The 26,407-nt window shown below is 41.5% G+C and overlaps 2 protein-coding genes and 1 long non-coding RNA gene across 35 annotated transcripts in view; 1 reads left to right on the top strand and 2 right to left on the bottom strand.

Moving 5' to 3' along the window:
• Positions 1-16,864, top strand: part of CORIN (corin, serine peptidase) — a 103,647-nt gene extending 86,783 nt beyond the window's left edge. For 6 of the 7 annotated variants that reach the window (XM_083459810.1, XM_083459809.1, XM_083459813.1 and 3 more), the window contains exons 17-22: positions 5,349-5,471; positions 5,603-5,652; positions 7,193-7,367; positions 9,403-9,674; positions 11,638-11,771; positions 12,696-16,864. In XM_083459810.1, the coding sequence (XP_083315936.1) occupies positions 5,349-5,471; positions 5,603-5,652; positions 7,193-7,367; positions 9,403-9,674; positions 11,638-11,771; positions 12,696-12,878 (937 nt within the window). In that variant the 3' untranslated portion in view covers positions 12,879-16,864. Of the gene's footprint in view, positions 1-5,348; positions 5,472-5,602; positions 5,653-7,192; positions 7,375-9,402; positions 9,675-11,637; positions 11,772-12,695 lie in introns of all 7 variants that reach the window. The other variant, XR_014515798.1, reaches the window with a different exon arrangement.
• On the bottom strand, positions 15,198-18,177 carry LOC310686440. The gene is made up of 2 exons (XR_014515918.1): positions 17,377-18,177; positions 15,198-16,965 (listed from the first exon to the last, which is right to left on the bottom strand). It is a non-coding gene; the product is annotated as an uncharacterized lncRNA (long non-coding RNA).
• A 1,982-nt stretch (positions 18,178-20,159) lies between these two features.
• Positions 20,160-26,407, bottom strand: part of ATP10D (ATPase phospholipid transporting 10D (putative)) — a 68,280-nt gene continuing 62,032 nt past the window's right edge. For 25 of the 27 annotated variants that reach the window (XM_083459772.1, XM_083459749.1, XM_083459760.1 and 22 more), the window contains 2 exons: positions 25,210-25,397; positions 20,160-23,418 (listed from right to left, as the gene is read on the bottom strand). In XM_083459772.1, the coding sequence (XP_083315898.1) occupies positions 23,292-23,418; positions 25,210-25,397 (315 nt within the window). In that variant the 3' untranslated portion in view covers positions 20,160-23,291. The remainder of the gene's footprint in view (positions 23,419-25,209; positions 25,398-26,407) is intronic. The other 2 variants (XR_014515796.1, XR_014515797.1) reach the window with 1 other exon arrangement.

Raw genomic sequence — 26,407 nt, 5'->3', positions numbered from 1 at the left:
TTACACTACATAACATTTCTCTTTGACACACCCCTTTCTCCCAAAACCAATTTGTCATATTATCCTAGACTATATATACCAGCATTCCCATATTTCATGTCTTACTGGTCAAACTTACTCATGACAACCACAGTAATCCCAATGGGACCCTTCTCCTCTGTAGCGGTTTATCGCATTATGAACATGGACCCTAAGAAACATAGATTTCCAGAGTCCCCTGGCACCTGGCTGAGATGTTGCCGTTTCTGGTGCAAGGGGGAAATGGAGTTCTTCAAGAAAGGCCTCCTGCAGGGCTTTACATTGTCCTTGTCACTGCCAGGCCTGTTTGGGGTGGGAAGGGAAAGAAACAGCTGGGGAGGGGGCTTCTGTTGATGTTTGTGAACTCATTACTAGAAGGCCAGAACTTCATTGGAGGTTAGGTTCAGCTTGTAATGACTTTGGATGGAGTACAAACTTTTTAAGTTCCCCTAATTCCAAACTTCAGAAATGAAGAGTAAAAGAAAACAAACTATACCACGCTAACTGCAGGCAATAAACAGTTCACCATGTGCAATATGCTAGATCGCTCTTGCAGAACTAATTATTTAATATGTCAGAGAAATGTATGATAAATAAGCCATGAAGTCAATAACATCCAAAGGAAGGACCTGAATCTTGTTCCTTCCACCAGTTCTGCTCAGATTATTTCTATTTGGCTGCTCTGACATACAAGCCTTGCCAAAATATCACTTTTGTTCATTATTCTGCAGTGTGCTTGGTAAAAGCTTAGTACCTGTTTTAAATCATTCTAAAATAAATCTAGCTGAAACTGAGAAATAGATTTTGATCAGCTGCAGAGTGTAGTGGTGCCCCTTAAGGAACCTGGAGGATTTTAAGAAGTATTTTTCATGATTCTCCAGTTCCTTTCCCAAAGCATTTTCTGCAGAAGTAAATTTATTATTATATCAGCTGAGGAGGAGCACTGTTTGGAAAAAATTGCTTGCTACAGATATAGATCAAGTCTTGTGTCATTAATTTTGACCTAAAAATTGAAATTTATAGGGCGAAAAAGAGTGTTTGTTTGTTTATGCAATCAAGCATCTAAAACAACCTATTTTGCAGTCAGTGTTGACTGTAGTTATGAAGACTGTGTCAAAACAGATTACATTTACTTTCCTTGATTTCTCATCACTTGATTATTCAATATTTGGGGTTGGTTCACACATGTCCATTCATTTGCATGGGCCATCTCAGATCTAACAGTACAGCTAGAACTTCAAATGTCCTCAAATGCTGTATTTTTCAATGGAGTTGAGAAACATTCAACAACCAGTTATCAAATGTAGAAAAATCAAGTGATGTACATACATGTGTGAACGAGGGCTTGATTATTCATACCTGAATGTGTGAACAGAATCCATGGAAAAGCACTGAATTTGAGGGGTTGTGATTGTTTTGCCACAACATATGATCTGTGATTACTCAGTTCATACATGCAAGCCAGCCAAGGACATATCCTTCAACATTTCTCCAATGAAAATAGGGAAGTCCTATTCCAAAATGATAATTTTACTATTTATACCCCACACATCTTACTTGGTTGCCTCAGCCACTCTGGGCAGCTTCTAACATAAAAAACCCCAGAATAAAACATTAAACATTTTAAAAAACCACTTCCCTATACAAGATTGCCTTCAGATGGCTCGGGGGTTGGATAATTCCATACCCTCCAACATTCTCCAGTGAAAATAGGGACATCCTAAGGAAAAGTGGGGCATTCTAGGATCAAATCAGAAACCAGGACAGCTTCTCTAAATCAGGGATGTCTCTGGAAAATAGGGACACTTGGAGGGTCTACAATGATGGTTTTCAATACATCAGTAGGTATGTGTGAATCAGCCCTTTACAGGGCAATTCTAATCCATTTTCAGTTGCCTGTTCAGCAGGTATAGAGGATGGTTTCAGATATTGTACTCAACTAGTTGGAAAGGAACCACCAGTGATTCGGCATCTCCTCATGGGATGCATATGCATCTCCAGCTCTTTGGATTGTGCAATAGCTGACAGAGGAAGTGTGAATTACTCATGCTTCCTTTCTCATTGCTTTAGTGGAGTGTCGCAAATCCACCCAGACAATTAGCCTTTCCGTCATAACCCTGAAGCTTTTCTCATCATGGGAAGTGATGTTGGTGATAAGCGTGAAAACAGAAATCGCTGTTCATTGAAGTTGTAGTTTGTGCTGCTGCCTGAGTTTCCTATTCCAGGGTGCACTCTTCACAGAAGCAGACTCCCTGGACCTGTTAAATGCATAAATTAAATGCTACTCTGAGCTCTGTGGGAAGGAAGGGAAGGATATATAGATTTAATAGATACAAACAAGTACATGGCTAGTTGTAACATTCTTAAAAATATATTATCAGGTTCTACATATTGTTGAGTAGATGTTTTTTAGTTCATTAATCATCTCTCTTCTAACCATTGAATTATTTGATTGGTTATGTTTAAATAATCACCCAAAACTCAATATGGAAGATCACTTACAATTAAATAAACAAAAAGCAGTATTTAATAACATTTGCTTTTTCATAGCCTATTTCACTTACATATCAGGGCTAAGATGGCCTTGTAAAAATATACAAGTGTTCCTCTAAGTCTTAAATGCACCAATAAAAATTGGCCTTTACTAATTGATTCATTAATTAAGTTTAATTAAAATTGCAGTGTCACAGTGTGAATAATATCAACAACAACAACGATACAGTGGTACCTCGGGTTAAGTACTTAATTCGTTCCGGAGGTACCTCAGGGTAAGAATGGTTTCAGGTTAAGAGCGGACCTCTGGAATGAATTAAGTACATAACCAGAGGTACCACTGTAAAACCATAAAAAACTAAAGAAATACAGCAGACACTACTGTCACCCACAATATAATACCACATATTTAAAAACGGAGAGGCCCAGACTGCAAAACTTATTTAAAAGGTCTCAGTAGAGTTCTATTACTGAAAGAGTTTTCTCCCTGATGATTACCCACCTCATTTCATTCAGTGTGGCCATGTGGAACAGGGCCTCCAAAGAGGATTTTAAGGTCTGAGTAGGTACATATTGGAGGAAGCAGTCTTTCAGGTAAGGGCGGTTGGCAGTGGGATGCTGGTGAAGCAGTGGCTGTGGTGTATAAGGGCAGCCAGTGGCGGGATGGTGCATTATGTCAATGCAAACCCACATTTGCCACCAAAACCGCTATCAGCAGGTTGCCAACCAGAGCTCCTAAATGAGTGCATATATTGGATACAAAGTTTGCAAACACACATTTGTTGTATTCCTGTTTTCTGTATTTTGTACAGCTAAAACTGCAGTGTGAAAAGTGGCACTAATAGGTCTTTCTTAATCCTAGCCAAGAACCTGGCATAGTTGAATGTAGGCTAGGCATAGGTCCTATTTCCCCCCCTTTCACTGGGAGCAGCTTCCTTAATCGCTATCCTGGCCATAAACATTTTACATTCCAAATACCCCACCATGACAATCATCTGGTCCAAGCTGATGAGTGAGGCCTCAGGCCCACCTGAGTAAATAGAGAGCAAAGGAAAGGGGACAGAGTGATGTGGTGGATAGTGTAGGCCCGTGACAGAAGGCTGGTTCCACACCCTGAAATCATACATAATGATGGGACCCTGTTCAAACCAGATGATGAGCACTTAATTTGCAATCGGCAATGGCTTGTTGGATTGGTTGCAGGTGGAGTAAGTTTGGTGGTGAGTTGTCGGAGCTAGCCAACTTGAGTGGCATAACAGGCTTTGGCTGAAGCAAGAGAGGCAGCCGGGAGGTGGGCCCACCTACCCTGCTCAACGGGGAAATCTCCCTGAGGGATCTTAGAGGGAGGCACTTTTTTCCAGACACCCAGTTCAGAGGCTGAAGGGCCACGGTGCCTGTACTAGCTATCAAATGGGTTTTATGGATGCGGTTCACGTCATAGGCAGACCCCTAAATTTGGTTAACTCCAATTCATCTGCTAGCTGGTGGATCGTTGGATCCATGTCCAATGCCTTCACCAAACCTTTGCATCTGTAATCAATAAAGTAGTGGCCAACTTAAATCTGACACATGCCTCCTGGTATTGATTTATTACCTGTCCTCCCTACCACAGCTCCATTGCACCTGGGCCCACAACTTCTTTTATCAACAAAATGATTCCGTGTTCTGGAGTGGTGTGGAAATTATTTAGCATGATTTTATTATGCTCTATTGAAAATTCAACTTTGACATCTGCCTGACAAAATATATTAAGAGAAATCTTTTAAGGATTTTTTTTTAAAGACTGGATCTCATTGCCCCTTCCAGGTGTGAATTAACTGATTTGGGGGAGCACAAAGGGAGAATGAATAATTTAGTGAAATGTTAGTACCTGATGAATCAATAGCATCCCTTAGGGCTTAGGTGTTTGCATGAATAGCCTTGTAATAGAGAGCTTTGAATACAGAAGGAAAATTTAGTTACCCAAAACCCAAAGGCATGCAGAAACTGGACTTGCTGACTTGCCAGATCTGATTATTTGCTTCTGAGCCTTTTTAAAAAGAGATTCTGGATTTCAATACAATCTGAGATATTCTTCTATCTGAATAGTTCCCTTGATCAGCTTAAGGGGGGGAAGCATTGCTCTCTATGAATACGCCTGATAATATCTTATTAGAAAAGCAGTGGGAATTAGATTGACAGACACATAATGGGTAAGGGAAGAATGGCCAGGAAGAAGAAATCCACGGAGACCACAAACACTGAATGCAGTCATTAACATTATAACAAAACAGTAATGCATTAGACAGATGTAAAGAAAAATGAGCTATGCTTTGAGCCACTAGAGAGAACTCTTGCAATTTCCATTTCCAAGTCTCATTTCTTCTTCTGGAAGTCAGACATATTCTCTGTAATAATATAATAAAATGTTATCTGGTCCAACTTTGGAAAAATCTCTCCCTGAAGCATATGCAGAAGTAGGATATAATTCAATTGCCTGTTTGAGAGCTGTCTTAGAAATTACTTATCCCATTTGAAGGCCACAGAAAAACCCTTACTTGTGCCAACCCTGTGTACAGGGAGGATAATGTTTAAAAGCACTTTACATATAGCCTCTGCCTGCCTATGCTGAAAGCATCTGGTGGTAATGGCTCTGGTGTCCAAATACCCTATATACTAAGCAGTGAGCACATGGTAATGATGAGGTTTCAGCTTTAGCAACAATAAGGGTTTTCCTTGGAGTGCACATGGAATACATTTCCTCTGCAACTGAGGCATCCTCTTTCTTTCCATTCAAAAGTTTCAGATTCTAATATCAACAAATGTACTAAGCTACCTTCAATGTGTGTTTATTTCAGGGGGCCACCTGTGACAGAAATCGTCCCAGAGTATGAGCAGCCACCATATGAGAAATGGCTAAATCTACACTCTGACTGGGAGACAAAAAATATATCCACATTGCAGGCCCTTTTGGTGAAAGGGTGAGAAATAGCTGTGCTTCTATTGTAGATAGAGTGAAAATGAAATTATGCTTTAAAAACGGTAATTTTTTTCAAACCAGAAACTTGTAAAAACCCTGTTCTTCACAAAAGTTTTGTATCTCTGTCTGTAGGTTGCCATGCAGAAGCAGGAGTATGGTTTCCCTTCTCTGCACCAAAGAAGGTAAGCTACATAACATATCTAACTATGAAGAAGGAAATTGGGTAGGTAACTTGGAAATCACCAACATGTCCCACTGATTTCTAAGAATACACATGGCTGCTTAAGAGTCTAGGAATTTCCTTGAATGATCCACCTAGACCAATATCTGGCTTAACGCAGTGGGAAACAGATTCCTCCCAAGAAGCCCACAATTAGGGTTTAAAGGGAACAGGGTATATCCAATGGACCCATTGAAATCAGTAGGCTTAAGTTGGTCAAGCCTACTGATTTCAGTGGGTCTGCTCAGACTATGACTTGGTTGGATACAACCCATGAGGAAGCTCTGCTGTGACTCCCTAGAAACTTGCATTCAGTGACTTAGTGCCCATGTGTCCCATATGACCGTCATTACTAATAGCCATTGACTAGTGGGACCTTCAACAAAATGCTGCAAGGTAGAGTGCTCCTCTTCTTCAGCCATACCTGCTTCTTAGATGCTTCATTCTGTTCCCACTCCCTGTTGGTTAATATCCTTGATTAATTTGCTGTTGATATTTACGGACACCTCTCACTTCCATCCCTTGGGACATCTAAAATCAGCATTTCATTGTGAACCAAAAAATGACCTACCCTGACAATGTGATGACTCCCTCTGTTTCTAAATATCTTCTTCCACTATTCTTTTCCATTCTGCCTCCTTCTAAGTTTTCAGTTTCACCCCCTCAGGCAGAATTCTGTGTCGCTGAGCACACTTGGTTCTCATTATTGTGTGTTGGGGGTTCCTTCCTTAATGTTTTTTGTGTTTCTGAAAACTGAAGTTACCCCAAGTCTACTGAGACCTTGTTGTGCATGGGTGGAGTAATTTTGGCTTCATAAATAGTTTGACAAAAGACACATAATATTTGTCAATTGACATACTTTGGGAGTTTGCAGACCTTGGGGCTTAATTGAGATAGTCCCCCCCCCCAAAAGGGAGCAAAGTATATGGTGTTTACAGAGATAAATGATCTAGCGTTAAGGGTGAGCACTAAAGTGACCAATTCTGAAGATGACACCACACTACCAAATTATTTCACTGTATTTCAGGTGGTACACATGGGTGTGCCAGGATTTGTGTTAGGGGGGCAGAACCTCAGTATTTTTATTGATTTAAATGATTGGGGGGGAAGCTGCCCCCCACCTCTTTTGGCTACGTCCATGGTCCAGAATCCAAATACCTGGGAAGTACAAGAAACAAGGTCCAGAAACAGTCTGATGTCTAAGCATGATGTGTGTGTATTCTAGTGAGCACCTAGGTGGCAGGGAAACGCAAATCAGGGAACTGATGAAAATATGTTGTTCCGGCACACTGTGCTTGCAGCTGAACTGGGTGCTCCCTATATAGAACACAGCTGCAAGCCGTCTGCATGCAGATTTGGTCTACTCATGAGGAGTAGCTTATTCATAAGTCTTCATTTTACTGCTGAGGAGTCCTTGTTCCTCAGATGGGCTCTTCAGCATATTGTGGCCGACTGAATATTCTGGTCCTTAGCAGCAAAATGCTTCATATGTTTCTTAACAGACTGTGGCCGTCGCCCTGCAGCTCGCATGAGCAAGAGGATCCTTGGTGGCAGGACCAGTCGCCCAGGACGATGGCCTTGGCAGTGCTCCCTGCAGAGTGAGCCAAGTGGGCATATATGTGGCTGTGTCCTCATTGCAAAGAAATGGGTCTTGACTGTGGCACACTGCTTTGAAGGGTGAGTGGTGCTGAGAATGCTTTGTTAGAGGCACATAAATCATTCCTAAACTGGTGTTGCACAATATTCAGCAAGCCCATGGATCCTTTGGGCTGGAAGAGGTAATACAAATGTTAGGTAAAAGGTAAAGGGGACCCCTGACCATTAGGTCTAGTTGTGACCGACTCTGGGGTTGCGGTGCTCATCTCACTTTACTGGCCGAGGGAGCCGGCGTACAGCTTCCGGGTCATGTGGCCAGCATGACTAAGCTGCTTCTGGCGAACCAGAGCAGCGCACGGAAACGCCATTTACCTTCCCGCCGGAGCGGTACTTATTTATCTACTTGCACTTTGATGTGCTTTCGAATGGCTAGGTTGGCAGGAGCAGGGACCGAGCAACGGGAGCTCACCCTGTCGCAGGGATTCGAATTGCCGACCTTCTGATCGGAAAGTCCTAGGCTCTGTGGTTTAGACCCCAGCGCCACCCGCGTCCCTTGAATGCTTTGTTAGAGGCACATATATCATTCCTAAACTGGTGTTGCACAATGTTCATCGGGCACATGGATTAAACCCTGTGGGCTGGAAGAGGTAATACAAATGTTATACTGATCTTATTGAAAACTGCTTTTCTCCGGTGACTAATCCCAGCTTGCATTTAGAAGCATGGGTAACTTTCCAGGGCTGGTATGTGAGTGTGGTGAGTGGAACTAACGTCAAAAAGTGGGAGGAGCAGCAAATATGTCTTCTAGCTTGTACAGTAGCCCAAACTGTAGGAAGAGGGAGATTTACTATCCCCCTCTTAATTCCTGAATTATAAATCCAGTACAGTTATGATTGCCCCTCACACTCAGAAACATCACATGCTGACTATCATTTATAAACATCACTTTGAAACGCAGCACTCATAATATGATGTCTGAGATTTTTTAAATGCATGGTTAGTTTGCTATTATTAGATAACACTTTCACAATATGACTTTTTATTAGCCCAAGGATATGCATTTAAAATTGAAAAGTCTTTCCTTGTTTGGGCTCAGGGGATTGAAAAATGGAACAAATCTCTGAGGAGAGAAATATCTTTATGATTTGACTTTCCAGCCTCTGCATGCCATGTTATTAATAGCCTTTGTGTCAAAATCAAACACTTTAAAGGCATTTGAAACAGTAGTTCTGTTTGCGGATGGACAAGCAGTCCATTAATATGTTTGTCTCAGTATTGCCTGCATCTCAAACTCTGTAGATACCAATGATTTATTCAACTCGTGTGGCATCTGCTGTGTAAATGCTTTTTTAAAAAAAGAGAGGAGAGAGAAGTTACAGAATCTATAATAGAGCAATTTCTGTATCTGTTCATAGTTCTTTCCTTTTCCACTTGTGCTCTTTCTCTTGTCTCCCATTTCTAAGTTTAGCCACGCTGTTGCACACACTTATTTCCCTTCATTATACCAATTAGGCTCCGCTTGCTTGCCTGACATTTCTCTCTATCTCCCTTTTATCCATATTTGGTACATTCTAATCTCACATTATAACTGAGTTGCTGGTTTGATTTGAATACTGTTTCATTTAGTCCTTCTTCATTCTGTAGCAATCTGCATAATAATCAGTATTTCTTCTTCATTGTTTTACAGAATAGTGCATTCTTTTGTTCTCTGGTCTGTTGTCTCAATACTATTCCCCCTATATATTATTGTGCAGTGTAATCTCCTCATAGTGCACTGTGACTCAGAGTTAAGGATCTGGAAACATTCTAGAAGGAAAGATTATGTCCTCAAGTGGAACATGGGCAAGGGTTATACAGTTATGCTGTACTATGATCAACACTATTGAAAGCCTGCCAAAATGTCTAGAAGAATCAACACTCCCATAGTAATTCTCACATCATAGATTAGTCCACATAGTGCACAAGGCAGTTTTAATGCCATAACTAGGCCTGGACCCTGATTGAAGTAGATCTAAGAAATCTGCTTATTCCAAGAATGTCAGCATTTGAAGTTGCTTCTTTGGAAAGAGATAAATTCAGAACTAACGGCATATATTATTTCTTTCCTCTTCACAAGGAGAGAAAGCCCTGCTGTGTGGAAAGTGGTGTTTGGCATCAACAACTTGGATCATCCTTCAGTCTTCATGCAGACCCGCATGGTGAAGACTATTATTCTGCACCCCCGTTATAACCGTGCTGTTGTGGATTATGATATAAGCATTGTGGAACTCAATGAAGACATCAATGAGACAAGCTATGTACGGCCAATCTGTCTACCCAGCAGGGAGCGGCTAGTTGAGCCAGATACCTATTGCTACATCACCGGTTGGGGACACATGGGCAACAAAAGTAAGACTAATGTTTTCCATATTTAAACACAAATCTGTTTATCTTCCATTGACTTCTGTTAGTTATCTTAGTGGAAATTTTACTGTTTCAACACTAATGACGAATCTTTGCTGTGTATTATGGAATATTAGAATGCACAATATAAACCCAAAGTCCACAGCTTGTTCTCACTTTACACTGAACTGAATAGGGACTGGAATACAAAGAAGGGAGAGAATTGTATGTGTGCCTGCATTTTCATTACTGTTTAGCTGCAATAAGAACCCTAGGCCTTTGCATAAAATGTGTGTGTATGAGGCTTCCTGGAGGTGGGAAGTATACTGCCGAGGAAAGTAGTGTTCTCAGAATGTCCAGGAACTTTGAGGGTTGGTAGCAACATCTACAGTGCTAATGGGAATCTGTGACGGCTTGCAGTCATTAGCCAGGACTTGCAGTCACTTGGGTTGGCACTATATTTCAGAGGTACTAGTGAAAGCAGCCTGCGATCTGAAAAGTGATGCTAGGGCTTATCTTCCATATTGTGCATAATCTGAAATGTGCATCTTGTCATCTTACGTGACATTATAGGGAATGTAGGGGATGTACCTTCCATACTGTGTAGTTTTGTGAGAGTTGAGAGTCTGTGACACCCCAAGGGATCCTGCTCTTGGGATTGCAAAGTTTTCTGAACTAGTCCTGTTCAGCTTTGTGTAAGTGACGCGTGGTGGCAGCCCATACTGCCGCTATCATGTTTTAAAGCAGTGAGAGGTGACCCACTGGAAAAGGAAAGAGCATAAACAAGTATATATTGAAGACAGTAGATTAAAATCTAAATAGAGATTTAAGTAATGAGAGCAAGACATAGTGCTGGGAAATGGTACCTGAAAAATCTATGGCAGGTGGTTGTGTAGCCTCTAACTTTCATAGGAAACTTTTCAAAGTTTTGTACTAGAATAATAATAATAATAATTTACTATTTCTACCCTGCCCATATGGCTGGGTTTTCCCAGCCACTCTGGGCGGCTTTCAACAGAATATTAAAAACAGAATAAAACTTTAAACATTAAAAACTTCCCTAAACAGGGCTGCCTTCAGATGTCTTCTAAAAGTCGGACAGTTGTTTATTTCCTTGACATCTGATGGGAGGGCCTTCCACAGGGCGGGCGCCACTACCAAGAAGGCCCTCTGCCTGGTTCCCTGTAACCTCACTTCTCGCAGTGAGGGAACCGCCAGAAGGCCCTCGGTGCTGGACCTCAGTGTCCGGGCTGAACGATGGGGGTGGAGACGCTCCTTCAGGTATACTTGGCCGAGCTGTTTAGTGCTTTAAAGGTCACCACCAACACTTTAAATTGTGCTCGGGAACAAAATATGTTTTGTTTTCAAATTTTGAGCAGGTGGTCAGCCAGCAGGCACATGTACAGATCATATTAGTTCCAAAGTAACATCAGTTCCCCACAAAGCAGGTTCATAGACCCTGGCAAAACTATTAATCTGAGATCATAATTTCATAATTTTGCCAGAGGCTGTGCAGCCAAAGAGGAGATTGTTTTGAATCTGCCCAGAGAATAAGAAATTGATTTTGTAGCAAGCTATCAAGAAAGAGCTTTAAGGGGCAGTCCTGGATCACCCTTGCATGACAAAATCATGATGATGATACTCAACAAACTTTTTGCAGTTAGGAAAGTGACAACAGAAATGTATTGAAAAATGTGGAGTGAATGAATGTTTTATGGCAAGACATAGAAACACCCAACAAGCAATGAGCATCAGGATCATTGTCATGTAAATAAGAAAGAATGCTAAATAAAGACTGGACATAGTCTGATCTTTGTTTAAGCTTGGTGCAACCAAGCCAGCTTGAATGCTCAATAAACAGACTGTTAATAATCTCTTCACTTTATGCAACAAAACAGTGTGGATTTGATGGTATTTTTGCATAGCTGTATATGGTTTGACTAAAGTTGTTCCCCCCTACCCCATTTAGTGCCTTTCAAACTTCAGGAAGGAGAAGTTCGTATTATTTCCTTAGAACAGTGCCAGTCGTACTTCGACATGAAAACCATTACCGCCAGGATGTTATGTGCAGGCTATGAATCTGGCACTGTGGACTCTTGCATGGTAAGACAGTTCTGGAGAGAAAAAAACACAAACACAAGAACGTGCACACACAGAGAGAAATTTATGAAAACTATAGCTGCAAATTATGAGTACTCTACCCAAATTAGCCCAATAGAACAAAAAGCAACTAGCTCACGTGATAGATGGAAATGGCTATTTTGTTGGCTTTGGGTCCTAAATAAAGGTAAAAGTTACTGTACCTTTTTTTTACAAATCCTTCTCAGCTTAAAATCTCATTAGATGACCTGGAGAGATTGGCTCTTAGTTCAGCTTGCTTCACAGGGTTTGTTGTGATGTTAAACTTCTATCCTAGCTCCCTGAAGGAAAGTCAGGTTATATAACAGCAAGCAAACAAAGAAAGCTGGGTGGTGGTTCTAGAAAAACCTAGAGCATTTGTCTGGTAACCATATCTTTCAAGCATCCCTCACAATGATCCTTGACACCATCTTGGCTGATGCTAGGAGATGTGAAGGGATATAGGTTAGGAGGCAGATACAGCCAAACCATTCCGATCTGGATTGTAAATCTAAAACCTTGAATTGTATATGAAAGGATTATGGAAAGCCAATGCTGGTGCTGGAGCTTCACTGTGTAATGTCCTTGCTGTGAGCCATCCTCATCAAAAGACAGGATGCCATGTGTTGTACCATTTGCCTTTTCCAAAACAACTGCATGGAAATCAAGAAAGGGCTATATAGCTACACGGCTGGTAATTGTGAAGACCTTGATACAGCGAGGAGTCAAAATATACCTAAGGGAGCACAGAGTGATTAGGTGATGCCAGTCCCCCCCATTAAAGACAGATCACAGGAACTATTCAACAACCATCCCGATCGTGTTATTTTCTATGATCAGTTCGTCCAGTTTTGTTGCTCACTCCCAAGGGCAGCCTCATGCTGTGGAATAACCTCTATATCTTTACAGGGTGACAGTGGAGGACCCCTTGTATGCGAGCAGCCTGCTGGACGCTGGACATTGTTTGGCTTAACCTCTTGGGGCTCTGTCTGCTTTTCCAAAATTTTGGGACCTGGAGTTTATAGCAATGTGTCTCACTTCGTTGAATGGATTGAAAGGCAAATCTACATCCACACATTTCTTCTCCCCTAATTCTTCAGGATAGGAATTCTGCGCTGACTGACAAAAAGGCAGCGCACCAGAACAATGAAGATGTTGAAATGAAGAAACCTGTTGATTTATAAATTCTGTGGGTTGCAGATGACAGGCAACAGAGCAGAGTAAAAGAATGGGTATATCCTCTGGTGCCAAAGATGCTTTCTGGGTAATTGGTCAAATATTTTTGTAATCATTTCTGGCATTTTTTCTTTAGCAGTGTTGTGTTACCTTTCACATACACTCACAACAGAATGTGTAAAGGAAAAAATAAACACATTTCTAATGTGGTATTTGAGATAAACCATTAGGGGTTGTGTAGAAGTACTAGCTTTCTAAAACACCAAGAGAAAAACATATATTTGCTGATAGAGAATTTCAGCTTCTATCTCTTGCAGTCAATAGTTTGTAAATTTGCAAAGGTGATGGGCACATCTATTCATAAGTAGTCCTTTTTAAAACTCTAGTTTGTCCTCTTGGTTCCACCAAGTTAATCTGGACTCCACTCACTTTAAGAGAATTAGGTGTTTTATGTGCTATCAAATTTTGCATGTTTTTGGATACAGATTTATTGCTTAATAATGACCAGTGGTCATCACATACACATTACAAGGGAAAGCAAAACAATACAGACACAACAAACCTAATTCTACGGCAACAGTCAACCAATCATTTTAAAACAAGGTTGCCATAAAACGAATAACAGATTTAAAATCAAGAACCACCAGTATAACCCACAAAACTGGTTAAAATGATTTCCATACAACTTAACTTCTAAGACTAGCATGTTAGGCTTATTCTGGACTGAACAACCTAAAGAAAGCACTTAAGACTTGGATCCTTTTGCATGGAGATCCTAACCACAGTGGCTGCAATAGAATTGGGTGGTTTCATGGAATGAATAGATCCATGTGCCAGTGAGAATGTCATATAATGGTTTCTTTCCTTCCCAAATTACAAGATGCAAAATGAAATCGCCTCTTAAGCAGGAAGTGGTCCTATAGCTTATTGTGTGGACAGCACCTCATCCCAATCCTTGCAGTGTTCTTAACAAGGTAGTCCTAACTTTTGCGGCATCACAGAGGTAATCCCATAGGATTTACAATGAAAAATGAAAAACTATTGTAAGTCAACAAGTATCCTCCTGGAATCTAAATTTGTTCCTAAAAACTATAAATAACCAGTCATAAAAGCTATAGTTAAATCATTCACAAAGCCTCCTTGCTTAGTAAGACTATATTTTCCGACTAGGAGAATATCCAAGTTAGAGGTTTTTCCTCTCTAGTCCCAGGCTCCAAGCCCATGGTGACATGTGATTTATAATTTTCAAGATCTAGCTTTTTCATAATTCTGCCTTATCCCACAGGATCTACAGGAAAAGATGCGGCACACACCAGATGGTTGGAGAGCAGATAAGTCTTTCAGCTTCAGGAAAGATTGTTTTAGAACAGGCACTGCATTCAGGCAGAAAACATGCATTATGGAATTCTATAAGGCCTCTCTGGGGCTTCTAAAACACAGGTTAAAGGCCACTGTCTAACACAGCAGTAGTTTCCTGGTGAGGTTGTATAGGGGAGCTACTTGGCCATCATCCCCTTCTGAGGAATTATAGGAGAGAAAACCTTGCCTGCCTCGCTTCAGTCTGCATTTGGGCAAAGGCTATACAAGACAGGCAAACAATTTGTTTAGTTTTGGAATCTCTCATGGAACATTCATTAATTCAGTGCAGTTTGTCCCGCGCTTATAGAAGTGTGTACTGCTTTGGTACAACCCATCTTGTGAAGTGGCACCTGAAACATTATAATGAAGCAGCTGTTTTGCAGTCCTCCCTTTGAAAACCGTAGAAGACTGGAAATGCAACCCAGTGAAAGCCTTTCTAAGTCTACATACAGAGAGGTCTGAAACACATTTTTCAAAGCCGAAAGAGGTTTTGAAACACTGTTTGAAACACTCGGTCATAACCTGCAGGACTATGAGTCACATACTCCTGACTACTGTTACAGAACTTGTAACCTCGCCTCCTCTTTTGATGCACCTTATGGAGCTTGCAATAGACAAATGTCCACTGTAGTACTAAATGTTGCTATTTATGTGCATTGAAAAGCTGTATTTGATTGTTTCTACTTTCTTAACCACAAAGAAAACGCTGTACTTTTCTATGTTTTTGTTCATTCTGTGGAATTGGGGCACAGAAAAACTGAGCAAATTTCTCCCCTGGATAAGGTAGGTTGCAGGCATTATTGTCTTGAATACAGGTAGTCTGAACCACAACTGGTTAGTAATGAAGGTCCACACTGACAAATTTTACCGTGTGACTCTGTATGTGGGTACACTATTGTATAAAGGAAGATTGTATATGGTTGCCATCTTCGTGCTTTCAGCTGCTGGAAAAATGCAGCCATTATCATGAAAAAGGCTTCAGTTTCCCATGTGTACAGCCTGTATCATGCTAGCCTTTCCTTTCATGTACATGATCACATAAACAGGATAGCTGTATTCTTATTCAAACCATGGTTGTAGACAGTTTTTCTCCCAGTATACAATATATATGTGTGTAGCCCCTTTGCTGTGTGTACTGAACCACCAAAAACACAAATACAAGTATGGCTGCAGTTGAGAAAATCTACAGAGTTTATCATAGGCCAGTTGTGGACTGATCTGTAGGTCATTTGTACATTGATCTATGTAGGAAAAAATCCTTAGCTACATAAATCAACATGTAAACTCGAAGAAGAAACTCTTTTAAACTAACTTTTAGAAATTAATCTTACAAATTACAAATAGATATTTAACGTTCGTTATCCTAGACAAAAAATTTAAAAAGTATTCCTGAAGGACACATTTCAAAAACAAAAGTCAAGTGTTCATAAATTCAGTGAATTTGCCATAAGCTCACCATCACCATCTAGTGTCATATTTGCATAATGCATTTAAAACACACTTAAAACGTTATATTTGCAGCTGTGTGGCAGAGTCCTGGATCTAGTTAACTGGTTCAATTCAGTATGTGAGGTTCTGGCCTGCCCTATTCCAGTTGGTCTCTCCTCCCTATAGCCTACTCTTCCCTAATTTTCACTCACTGCATAAAATACTTGGGAATTCCTGTTCCCTAGCCCTGTTAGGTTCCCCCCCCTACCTTACATGTGGTCATCCTGTGGTGCGCAGGCTGCATGCAGCCCTCGGCCAACTTTTGTGAATCCTTTTGGAATCTCCAGCTGATTCCTCCCTCCCTGTTGCTCAGCTTTTAGCCCTAGGAATAGCTTCTCAACCTTCCTAGCACTGATAAGCGAGGCAGCAGGAGGGGCATGATAGGATCTCCTGATGCCTGCACAGAGAGATGGGGATGACGAGGAGGAAAAGTGTCTTGGGGAAGGGCCTCACCCACATTCACCGCCTGCATGCAGCCTCCCAATTCACAGGCCACCATTGCATTTGACCCTCAGAGGCAAAAAAGTTGCCTACTCATCTTCTAGCCCCTCTGCCTTCATGGCCATTCGCTTATTAGCTCTGCATTGTCTTTGCCATTCTTTGAGAGACTGTGTGCTAGGGCTCATTATCATATTTCTCCTGAAAACAGTACTCTCATTTCACTCTCATTTCCCCCACAACATTCCACGTAGAGAAAATATATTTCTATTATTTTATACATGGTATTTTTATACTGCTTCCCCCCTCCTATGTATGCTTATGCAAATATTTGTATGTGGTGTGGGTTTTAAGGAACCAGATGTCATCCGAAGTGTGGTTTTTAAAGTACCAGATGTCTCCAGATGTGTGGTTGTAGAGAGACAATCAAATGTATCCAGCAATTGTGAGAAAGGAGCCTTTGATGAGATTCGTACTCCCAGTGTTGTTTTACTGCCGCTAGGAAAGCAGCATATGTAACCAATGTCATGTAAGCAAAATGATTTGTTTTAATTTAAACCCAAAGTGAGCAAAAATGCACATATTTATTTTTTCAAAATAAATTCTGTGAACAAAAATCGTTTCAGCTCCCCTTCTCCCTTCACAATAGCATATCAGATTGAACAGAGGTTCTGAGCCATTCTCTTTGTGTGCAGATCAACTGGCAACTCTCATATCACTGAAAGAAAAGGAGTGAGTTTGTTAATACCCACTGAGTTGTTGGGGCCTTGATGCAGTAATAACATATGGGATCTATTAAGATATGGTATTCTTTTTGTAATGGAGAGATATGTTGTAGACTGGCCATGACATGTAAAGGAATCTTATTTAGATCTTATTAGCAGAACACCTGGGAGTCTCAGGGGCTCCATTTCATATATTTAGGAGCATCATGCAACTATAAACAAATTAATAGTGTAGATAAAGTAATATAAAATAATTACTAATAATGCAGTAATAAAGCAAATACTAAAGTATATATCTGGATAGGCTTGTTTAAATAATAAAGATAGGTTTTAGCAGGCTTCTAAAACAGTATAATGTGAATGCTTATCTAATGGTCAATAGGTAAAGCTGTTGCATAGCTTACCTCTGTTGTAAAGAACATTGTGAACTCCAACACACATCAGCTCCAGCCAGCATGGAGAATGATCAGCGATAATGGGAGTTTTAGACCACCATCTTGAAGACCAACATCTTAAAGGAAGAACAACACTGATGTGCCTTGTTGACAAATATATGGATGGAGTGATGAATACTGGACAATTTCAGAAGGTAAGACTCTTTAATTAACCTGGCCTTTGTATCGATTGCCTGGCTCATTGTAGAAGAGCATGTGAAATCTCATTTTCACCATGCAATAGTCATGAATGCACCCCAAGTCCATTTCCTTGCTGTGTCCATAGCTAATTTCATTCGCTAATTTCAGCAGCAGGAAAAGTTAAAATAAAAAGGTTGCCACTCTATACATGTGCATAACCACAGCACATTAATTAAAGACTTGCTGTGAAATGAGTTACACAAATGCAGAATTTCTCAGTTAATTTAACATATATTAGGATGTACCATTTTGTGGCGTGCTGGAAATAACATCACTGGGCATAATGGTTAAAAGATTTACATTTAAATCCAAAACTATTGTGATCATAGAAACTGCTGTTGACTACATAGTTCTCCAAAAAATGAGGAAATGTGCAAAAGTTTGCATGATCAATGCATTGTTACGGGAGTCTTTCACAAATGGTGCCCGCTGGGTGCTTTAGACTGCAACTTCCACCAGCCTCAGCCAACATGAGTTGTGGTCCACAGCATCTGGAGGGCACCAGGTTGGGAGAGGCTGTTTTAGAACATGGCCAGCACCTATGGTACAGGTAAATAGTGATATCAAAGATGAATACCGTATGTTTTGCACCATAACACTCACTTTTTTCCTCCTAAAAAGTAAGGGGAAATGTCTGTGCGTGCTATGGAGGGAATGCCTATGGGTGGCATGCCTACGGATTTTCCTCCTCTAAAAACTACGTGCGTGTTATGGTCGGGTGCGTGTTATAGAGCGAAAAATACGGTATATGCCAGGCCAGTGGTACTCAGATCTTTTGAGTGACCACGTTATGCAACAATTCTTTTTTATCATCTTTTAATTAATGAATTAGTTTCTCCAGGTCAGCAAAGTTGGAGCTTTGGCAGTGAAGCAGCCCAGAATGGGAGTTTATCTAGGAGCTGGCGGTTCCAACTTTTCCTGAATCTCACAGACAGAGTCTGTGTAGTCTCAGTAGCATGCAACTAGCCTGGCACCTCAGTGGTAGCTCTGAAGCTTTTGTGCGGCTTGCTGTCTCTTCTGCTCCTGTGGCACTTAGGAAGAGGAGGGCGGGCCTGAGAACTGGCCAGGAAGCCAGGCAGCTGATATAGGGACCTCTAGCCCTGAGCCAATCTGATTGCTCTTCAAGGTCATTGATGAGGTGAAAAATCTATTTCTTGCAAATTAAGAGATCACAATTCATCAAAAAAAAAAAGCATTGCAGAGCTGAGCAGTATTATACAGGACTATTTTTGAAGGCATTTCCTGAAATGTTTTTTCCTGTGGTGCTTTCCCTTATTTCCTAACAGGCTGAGACTGCACATGAAACAATCACCTTTCAATATGTGCTTTGCAGTCAAGCAACCCCAACTTCATAGCATCTGAGGCTGTAGAAAATTGATTTAAGAGCTTCAGTAGCTGCTAAAATGCTTAAAGTTGTAAGTATAGTGGGGGTTAAGTGTTATTTAAGGAAAATCCTAATCAATCAATGATGGGGATATAATTGCAAAGTACTTTTTGGCTAGTAATGTTCTTCTAGTCACCACCTCAACTGTGGAACTGAAACATATAATAGGGCAGTTAATCTTTTTCTAACAAAGAGGCAGTCCTGAAGCGTGTGGGTAGACTGGACCACATACATACCTTCCATGGATGCATCAGAGACCTTTGATAGAGTATATCCCATTCTGATGTTTATATAGCAAATAATCTTCTGAATTGGGATACTCCTGTGCTACTAAGCTAACATGACTGCACTTAGGAGCTAGATTTTTTTTGCCGTAAGTGACTTTATGAAGATTTAACATTCACCTATAAATGACCTGAACCAAAGTTTGTTGTAATTCACATGCAGGACTGCCAATAGCCTTGGACGTCTGCTGGGACTATTGATTCCTACCCTGCCCTGGGTTTCCTTTCGCCTGCGACTCGTTTGAAGAATGGTGCAACAGCCAACTTGGTGATCTTCCATGCTCCAGACTGGTGCTATGTCACTGTTGGAAATAAACAGTACTGCTTACTGCTGCCAGGTAAGTCCACAGGACTGGCGGGCATTGACGTAGGAAGGGGCTCACCAGAAATTGCTTTGCCAAGGACCTTCTCAAACCTGAGGCAGCCTTTCTCAGGTTACAATGCTGTGGTCACTTACCTGGGAGTCAGCTCCACTGAACTTAATTGGAGTTTACTGTAAATCCTACTGAAAGCAGTGAGATGAGTTAGTTGTGAGTGACAAATGCAGAGCTTGTTTCCGTCTGGAACTCACCAGAACTCAATTCCGGCACCTCTTAGACGGGCGCCTATGCCATTATAAGAGAATGAGTGAGTTCCGGCACCTCTTTTCCTAGAAATATAGCACCGGACAAATGTTTCGGCGAGATGCAGGAATGACAATTTCTATGAACGCCAAATGGTCCTCAAGCTTCAGTTTGCGAGTGTTATTCAGAGACCTTACAGTGTTTGGTTACAGACTTAGGAAGGAAAGTTAAACATAGCCCCGCAACACCCTGCCTGCCGCAGTTTAAAGTTTGTCTCATGTAATTTATTCATTTTGCAAACATAAAAAGAGAATACTAAAATGGAGCTCAATGTTTAGCGATTTATTGTCAGCGGCTGCAGTTTCTGTATGGCTCAAACAGGCAACAATAAACTTTCAAAAACAGGCAATTCTCCCTCCCTCCCCAAGAAGGTGTGCTAAATTCCCCAAATCAAGCTCCCACTGTGGACTTGGATAACAATACAATACTGGATTTTGTTCCTATAATTTGTTTTATAGAAAACATCTGGCTCCCCCCCCCAGGTCCCTCTTTTGTTGTTATTTTTGCACTAAAAAGGAACAGAAAATGGTAAAGGGGTTGATGCATTCTTCTTTAGCATGTGCGGTCCAGCAAGATAAAAGGAATATAAAAAAATTAAGATTGGCACATCTAGGAAAGCAGGACTTGGCTCCAGTTCAGGTTAATCCAAAATCACGTGATCAGCTTAAAAAACTGTGACGTTTGTTTGTTGCTTGAGTAGCATGTAGAAGGGTTGCCCAAATCAAGTACACGCTTCCTTCTTTTGCCAGTGGTGAATGATGAATGGTGCTCATGTATGAAGTAATCATATGATTCAGGCTCCATGACTTAAAATAGATTGCATACTTGTGTCTTTTGAATGGTGGCCTGTGCAGTCACAATTACAGGATCTGCATCTGTGTTCAGAAACTTCTAGAGCAGGGGTCGGCAAAGTTTTTGTGGCTTGGACCTGTTCACGGTCCAGCAGACGCTGCGGTGGGCCGGAGTGTGTGCGCACGCATGCGCAAACGCTATTTCCGGCGCAGAGGAGGCATGTGCAGCTTCCTGTTGGCAGCAGGCGCTTCCTGCAGCCAATGGGAAGCCAGCCAGTGTCGCGGAAGGTGGTCCTCGAGCGGGCAGTGGGGGTCCATGGGCTGGTTAAACGACCCCCATGGGCCGCTTGTGGCCCATGGGTCTTATGATGCCGACCCCTGTTCTAGAGCTTAAGCCAGGGAACTGGCACTCCCTTCTCCTTCCAAGAATGGAAAGATGCCCTTGAGGCAGGCATCTTCCACTGGGCACCAGCAGCATGGAAGGGTGTAGTGCAGTGCTTTGTGTGGTTACTCAAAAATAGGTTGGACTGAATCCCATGGGATTTATTCCATGTCATGCACTGTAAATAAAACAGGGATTGGGAACCTCTTTTCCTGCAGGCCAAATCTGGCCTCCCCATTGGGTCAGCAAAGTCACTTTGGCCAAGGCACATAACCAGCCTTACACAGCAGCTAAGGGCAGGACTTGGCTGAAAAGGGCCTTTTGACACTCAACTGATAGTTGAGCATGTAGTGCTGGGCTGTGGCAGGTCAATCACATGCCACTATGGCATCAGATGATTGACAGGGCCCACCTGCGTGCCGAAGTTGGCAAGGGGAAGTGGGCAGGAGATAAAGATCTGGCCCATAGGGCCAAAAAGTTCCTAGCCCCTGCCTTAAAAATTGTGACACATGATTAGAAACCAATACTTTCAATATTTGGTGTTTATATATTTCCACATGCATTGTGGAGAGCATAGCAGAAAGAGCATGTTTCAACTGGACACAGTGACACAAAATCAGGTCATGATAACCTGGAGTCATTATCCTGCAAAATACAGTTGCATATTGAATAGAGATTACTATTTGATATGGCAAGGCAATCTTGAATGCCAGCTGGAAAAAAACAGTATTTTAACTCTGATGGGGGATGCTAAGTGGGTACAGCTGCAGATAACAGCAATTATAGTTAAAATCAGGCTACCCTCACCAAAAGGTCTGAGTTACAGGTAAAGCTGTGCCAGAATGGTTCACATGTGGACTAAATGGAAGGTCTTTCTCTTAACATACAGGATATGATGCAGAAAGGTCTTAAGGAAATTTGTGCAGTAAATCTTGTTTAGAAGTGTTTTTGATTACCTATGCAGTGCTTTCATCCTCTCAGGGATTTCCTCAGAACCTTGGTAAATTAATTCAGAATATGTTCAGTTTAGCTGTCCCCCTAGCAGAGTACTGAACCAACAGAATCACCCCACCCCCAAATCCTAAACATTTTAACATCAGTTTTTTATGGAACATTCTTTTAAGCAAGGGTAGTGAAAAGTCTGTTATCTGAAAACAGCAATCTGTTTGCAGAGGGAAAGAAAGGAGGAGCCACACCACACACCGTTTACAGTACAAATATTCATTTCTAAAAGAACAAACTTAACAGTATTCCTTCCATAAGGAAATAAAAGCGCAGACAGTTTCTCACATTCACATAATCATCATATATACAAAAATGCTGTGCTTGTGTAGAAATGTCTTTCCTGCATCCTCAGCTAGTTTATTCTCCAGAGAAGTGGCTCCTATCATCTATGAATCTTGCTTCCATGAATACTGTTTTATTATGAAAGTGATTTAGGTTTTGCACAGCTGTTTTCAGAGGGAACTACTGTGCATCTTGTTAGACAGAGCTGCTCTAACACTGACTGCCCCAGAACCAAACATTATAATAACAGTAGAAAGAATAAAGTCAAAATTCAGTAATCCCCAAACCTCCTTGCCTGGCCAGGCTTAAATCTCTCTTCCCATGCTATCAAGGCTCATATGAAATGATTTATCCATCGTGGAACAAGGGGCAGCATTTCTTTGTTTGCTTATATCTTGAACAAATTATTCTAAGTACTTTTTTGTCTATAAAAAAAAAAGCACAAGCAGTGGGTGGTGGCTGAATTTCATATAAAAAGAAGAAAAGTCATGTGAGAAAGATCATTTAAATGTACCACCCTTCCTCTTTTGGACATTAAAGCATAAATAACACTCTATTTTTGGCAGAGTGTTTTAAACCCTCCTATATGCCCTAGGCAGAATCCGAATCGGCCTTATTCACGAGAGAAATATCAGTGTGGTCCTCTTCAGAAGTAAAGTCTAACCCTCCAACTTAAGAATCACTAGCTCCATATGTGATGGAATAGAATTCCTTTGAGGGGCTTAAACATTTCAGTGCCCTCACAACTCAGCCTGCCGCCATTTTCAGATGTGCCTTGGGTGCCTGTTCAGACTGTCTCCAACATTATTACAAAACGGCACTAGCTTGGCAACAGCAACAAACCACAACACTTGATGTTGTTTTCTTTTGCTGAGTCTTCAGAATTAGCAGACCCAGAATCCCCATTTGTCCCTTGGTGATCAATTCTACCCCTCACGATGGGGCTACACTTGCACTGCGCAGCAGACTCTTCCGTCCTGTAAGGACCCGACCTTCCAAATTCTTGGCCTTTAGCAGTGGAGTTGGAAATACTGTGGCCTGGATCACCCTGAACAAATACCTAAAGTATAAGGAAGGATTCAAATAAGCTGTGTAGGCATGGATTTAAATTGGTTTGAGGCAAAGGGCGTCCTGTGAAAAGGCATTCTTCTCAACAGTGTGCTCTTATTAACCAGGTGGTAATAAGGCGCCTTCCCTCCCTCCCACCTTTATCTCAACCAATTACGGAAAGGATTTGGGTTACCAAAAAGAATTACTTAAGTTTGTCCTAACAAATGTATCATACTGAAACCAATGCCGAACTGAATGTTGGAGAATGGTTTAAGGATTATAGATGTAGGCAAAGTTTATATTCTAACTCAGGCATCCCCAACCTTTGGCCCTCCAGATGTTTTGGACTACAATTCCCATCATCTCTGACCACTGGTCCTGCTAGCTAGGGATCATGGGAGTTGTAGGCCAAAACATCTGGAGGGCCGGAGGTTGGCGATGCCTGTTCTAACTCTAGCCAAAGAAAAGCTCATGTTGGCAACAGCAACACATGATGTTACAATAGGGTTGCCATATTTCAGAAAGGTTGTTGAGCTTTTTCGGATGTTATTGAGCTATTTTTAAGGGAAATCACCAAAAATGACACTGCCGGTGTGGGCTGCCATACATTCGGATTTTCCTGGACGTTTCAGCAATTTCTGCCTGGACACTGCTTCCAGCCGCAGTATTCTGGATATGTCCTGGAAATTCCGGGCATATGGCAGCCCTGGTTACAATGGCACTGTGCTGCTACAGTGGCCTTGGGCACGGGGAAGCCCGTGTTCAAACCTCAAATCAGTTATGCATCTCAACAGTGGCATTTAGCCACCTCCCCTGCCTCACAGACTTGCTATGACAATAGATCACTTCTTCAAGTTCTTTAGAGGAACTGCAGGATACAAATGTAATATAATAGAAAACCAGCAGGACAAAATCCCAATTACCCCCAAACTCCTCCTGACTTAAGTGTTCAGAGCCCAAGGTGGCAAAATCTGGATATTGACTGAAACTGCCCTGAACTCAATATTCAGCTTTTAAGGAGATGTCTGAACTAATGTTACGCACTATTCAACCATTTTGACCAGAAACTTGAAAAAAGTGTGTGTGTGTGTGTGTGTGGTCCCTTTATAAAATTTAGTTCTTAGAATCCAAACTACGAAGATACTAAAAAATTGATGGGAAAGTGCTGTAATTTATTACCCTGGATATTTTGGCCAATAATTCCAGAGTCCAGGGTATTCTGTATTGGAGACACTAACCTATTTCCCATTGAGGTGATAAAATGTCTGGGTAGTACCACTTTAGCCTACAAGTGGATGACATGCAGCAGAATGTTTCCCCAAGGGGGGAAAACAAGCCTATCAAAAGGCTTGATGGGCTAGAACTATTCTTAACATCTACTTTTCTTTATGGAATGGTTTTGGGGAGGTCAGGTTGGGATAATTCAATTATGTGAGCACCCACTTGGAGTCTGAAGTGGTACAGTCCAGACCACGTGTTTACCACCCCAATGAGACTTAGACCTAAAGTGAAGAGTGATCTCTTTTTGCTTGATTCAGCATAGCTTTTCTACAATGGTCAATAAATCTTTAGTACTGTACTGCTAAGTTGTTTTTTTTTTTTTGAAGTGAACAAGTAAAAATGTAAAGCGTGAATGTTACATGTGTTTGTATCGTATTCAGCAGATGGACAGAATTAGCTGCAGTTCCCTACTGACTTTACGTAGAGGTTTGTTGCTCTGTCACATGTGACAGAAGAATCACAGCATGAACACTGAATTTCTATCTACACCACAGTGCTTGGTCCCAAACCAATAAAATACCTTGGAAGAAGAGCCAAAATAGTCGCAAGTAGGCACACCAGATAAAACCTTGGAGTAGACAAATGTTTCTGAATTATCCAATATGGATTGGCTGGTGGGTTGCAGAGGATACAGGTAGCTCCAAAGGTCCCAATAATGCTGAAGAACAGGAAGACGCTACCAGCTAGAACAGAGAAGTGTGCCACATTCTGAAATTAAAAAACAACAACACACACCACAGAAGGACAAACTGAGTGAGACAGAATCTGCTTCCATTTCTGAAGAACTGAAAGGCAGCGGTACGAGCTCAGAGAATCACATATTCATTCACCATTCCAAACTAGCATTGTTTCCATGGTTCTTAGCCCCTAATGTTTAAGGGTGGGCTCATGTAACTGTGCTGCAGGGCAGCTGCTTGAAAGTTGTCTGAAGACTCCACCCATGCAGTTAAGCTGAGGGCTAACTCCCCTTTGCTTCTACAGATTTCCAAGTAGCCATGGGTGGATGGGCTTAATGTGAAGCTTTTAATGTTTATTAGATTATTGTATTTTAATGTTCTGTTGGAAGCCGCCCAAAGTGGCTGGGGAAACCCAGCCAGATGGGCAGGGTATAAATAAATTATTATTATTATTATTATTATTATTATTATTATTATTATTATTATTATTATTATTGGCAGCTCATTCTCTGCTAAGACAGAAAGGGTGGTTTCATTGCTCTTCTGTGGCTGCCTAGGTCTGAGGACAGAAGGCACTGAAGCCATTCACTGGCCTTTTCTTCATAGTGCGGGCTGGCTGGCTGGCCAAGACCCAGGAGAGGCCATAGCCCTTTGCCACAGCCTTGGCCCAGCAGCACCCTTAGATCAAGGGAGGCCGAGGATGTTCCAAGGTGGTTCCCCTCTTCTTCACCCACTGGGATTACTTCCTTCTTAACCCTACCTCACTGTGTTGGGATTCACAAGCGGGAAAGGTCTGAAAGAGAAGCACTAGAAAGAAGTTCAGCAGGCTTATTAATGTGGGAAATAATCTTGCAGCCTCCCCAAAATTTCATGCTTTATTAGGTAAGCAAAGGGTTACAACACAGGGCGTTTCCCTTTAAATTCCTAGAAAGGGCAGTCTGGAAAGTCATATCCTCTGCTTGCCCTGGCAGGAAAAGAATCCTTGCTACCTCCTCCCTTCTCAGTGTTCAGTCTCCTTTTCTGCGGTAATAAGAGGCAGCT

This window comes from Podarcis liolepis, assembly GCF_965112155.1.
Source record: "Podarcis liolepis genome assembly, chromosome: 9".
Classification (NCBI taxonomy): Eukaryota; Metazoa; Chordata; class Lepidosauria; order Squamata; family Lacertidae; genus Podarcis; species Podarcis liolepis.
This window is presented reverse-complemented; position numbering and strand designations above follow the sequence as displayed.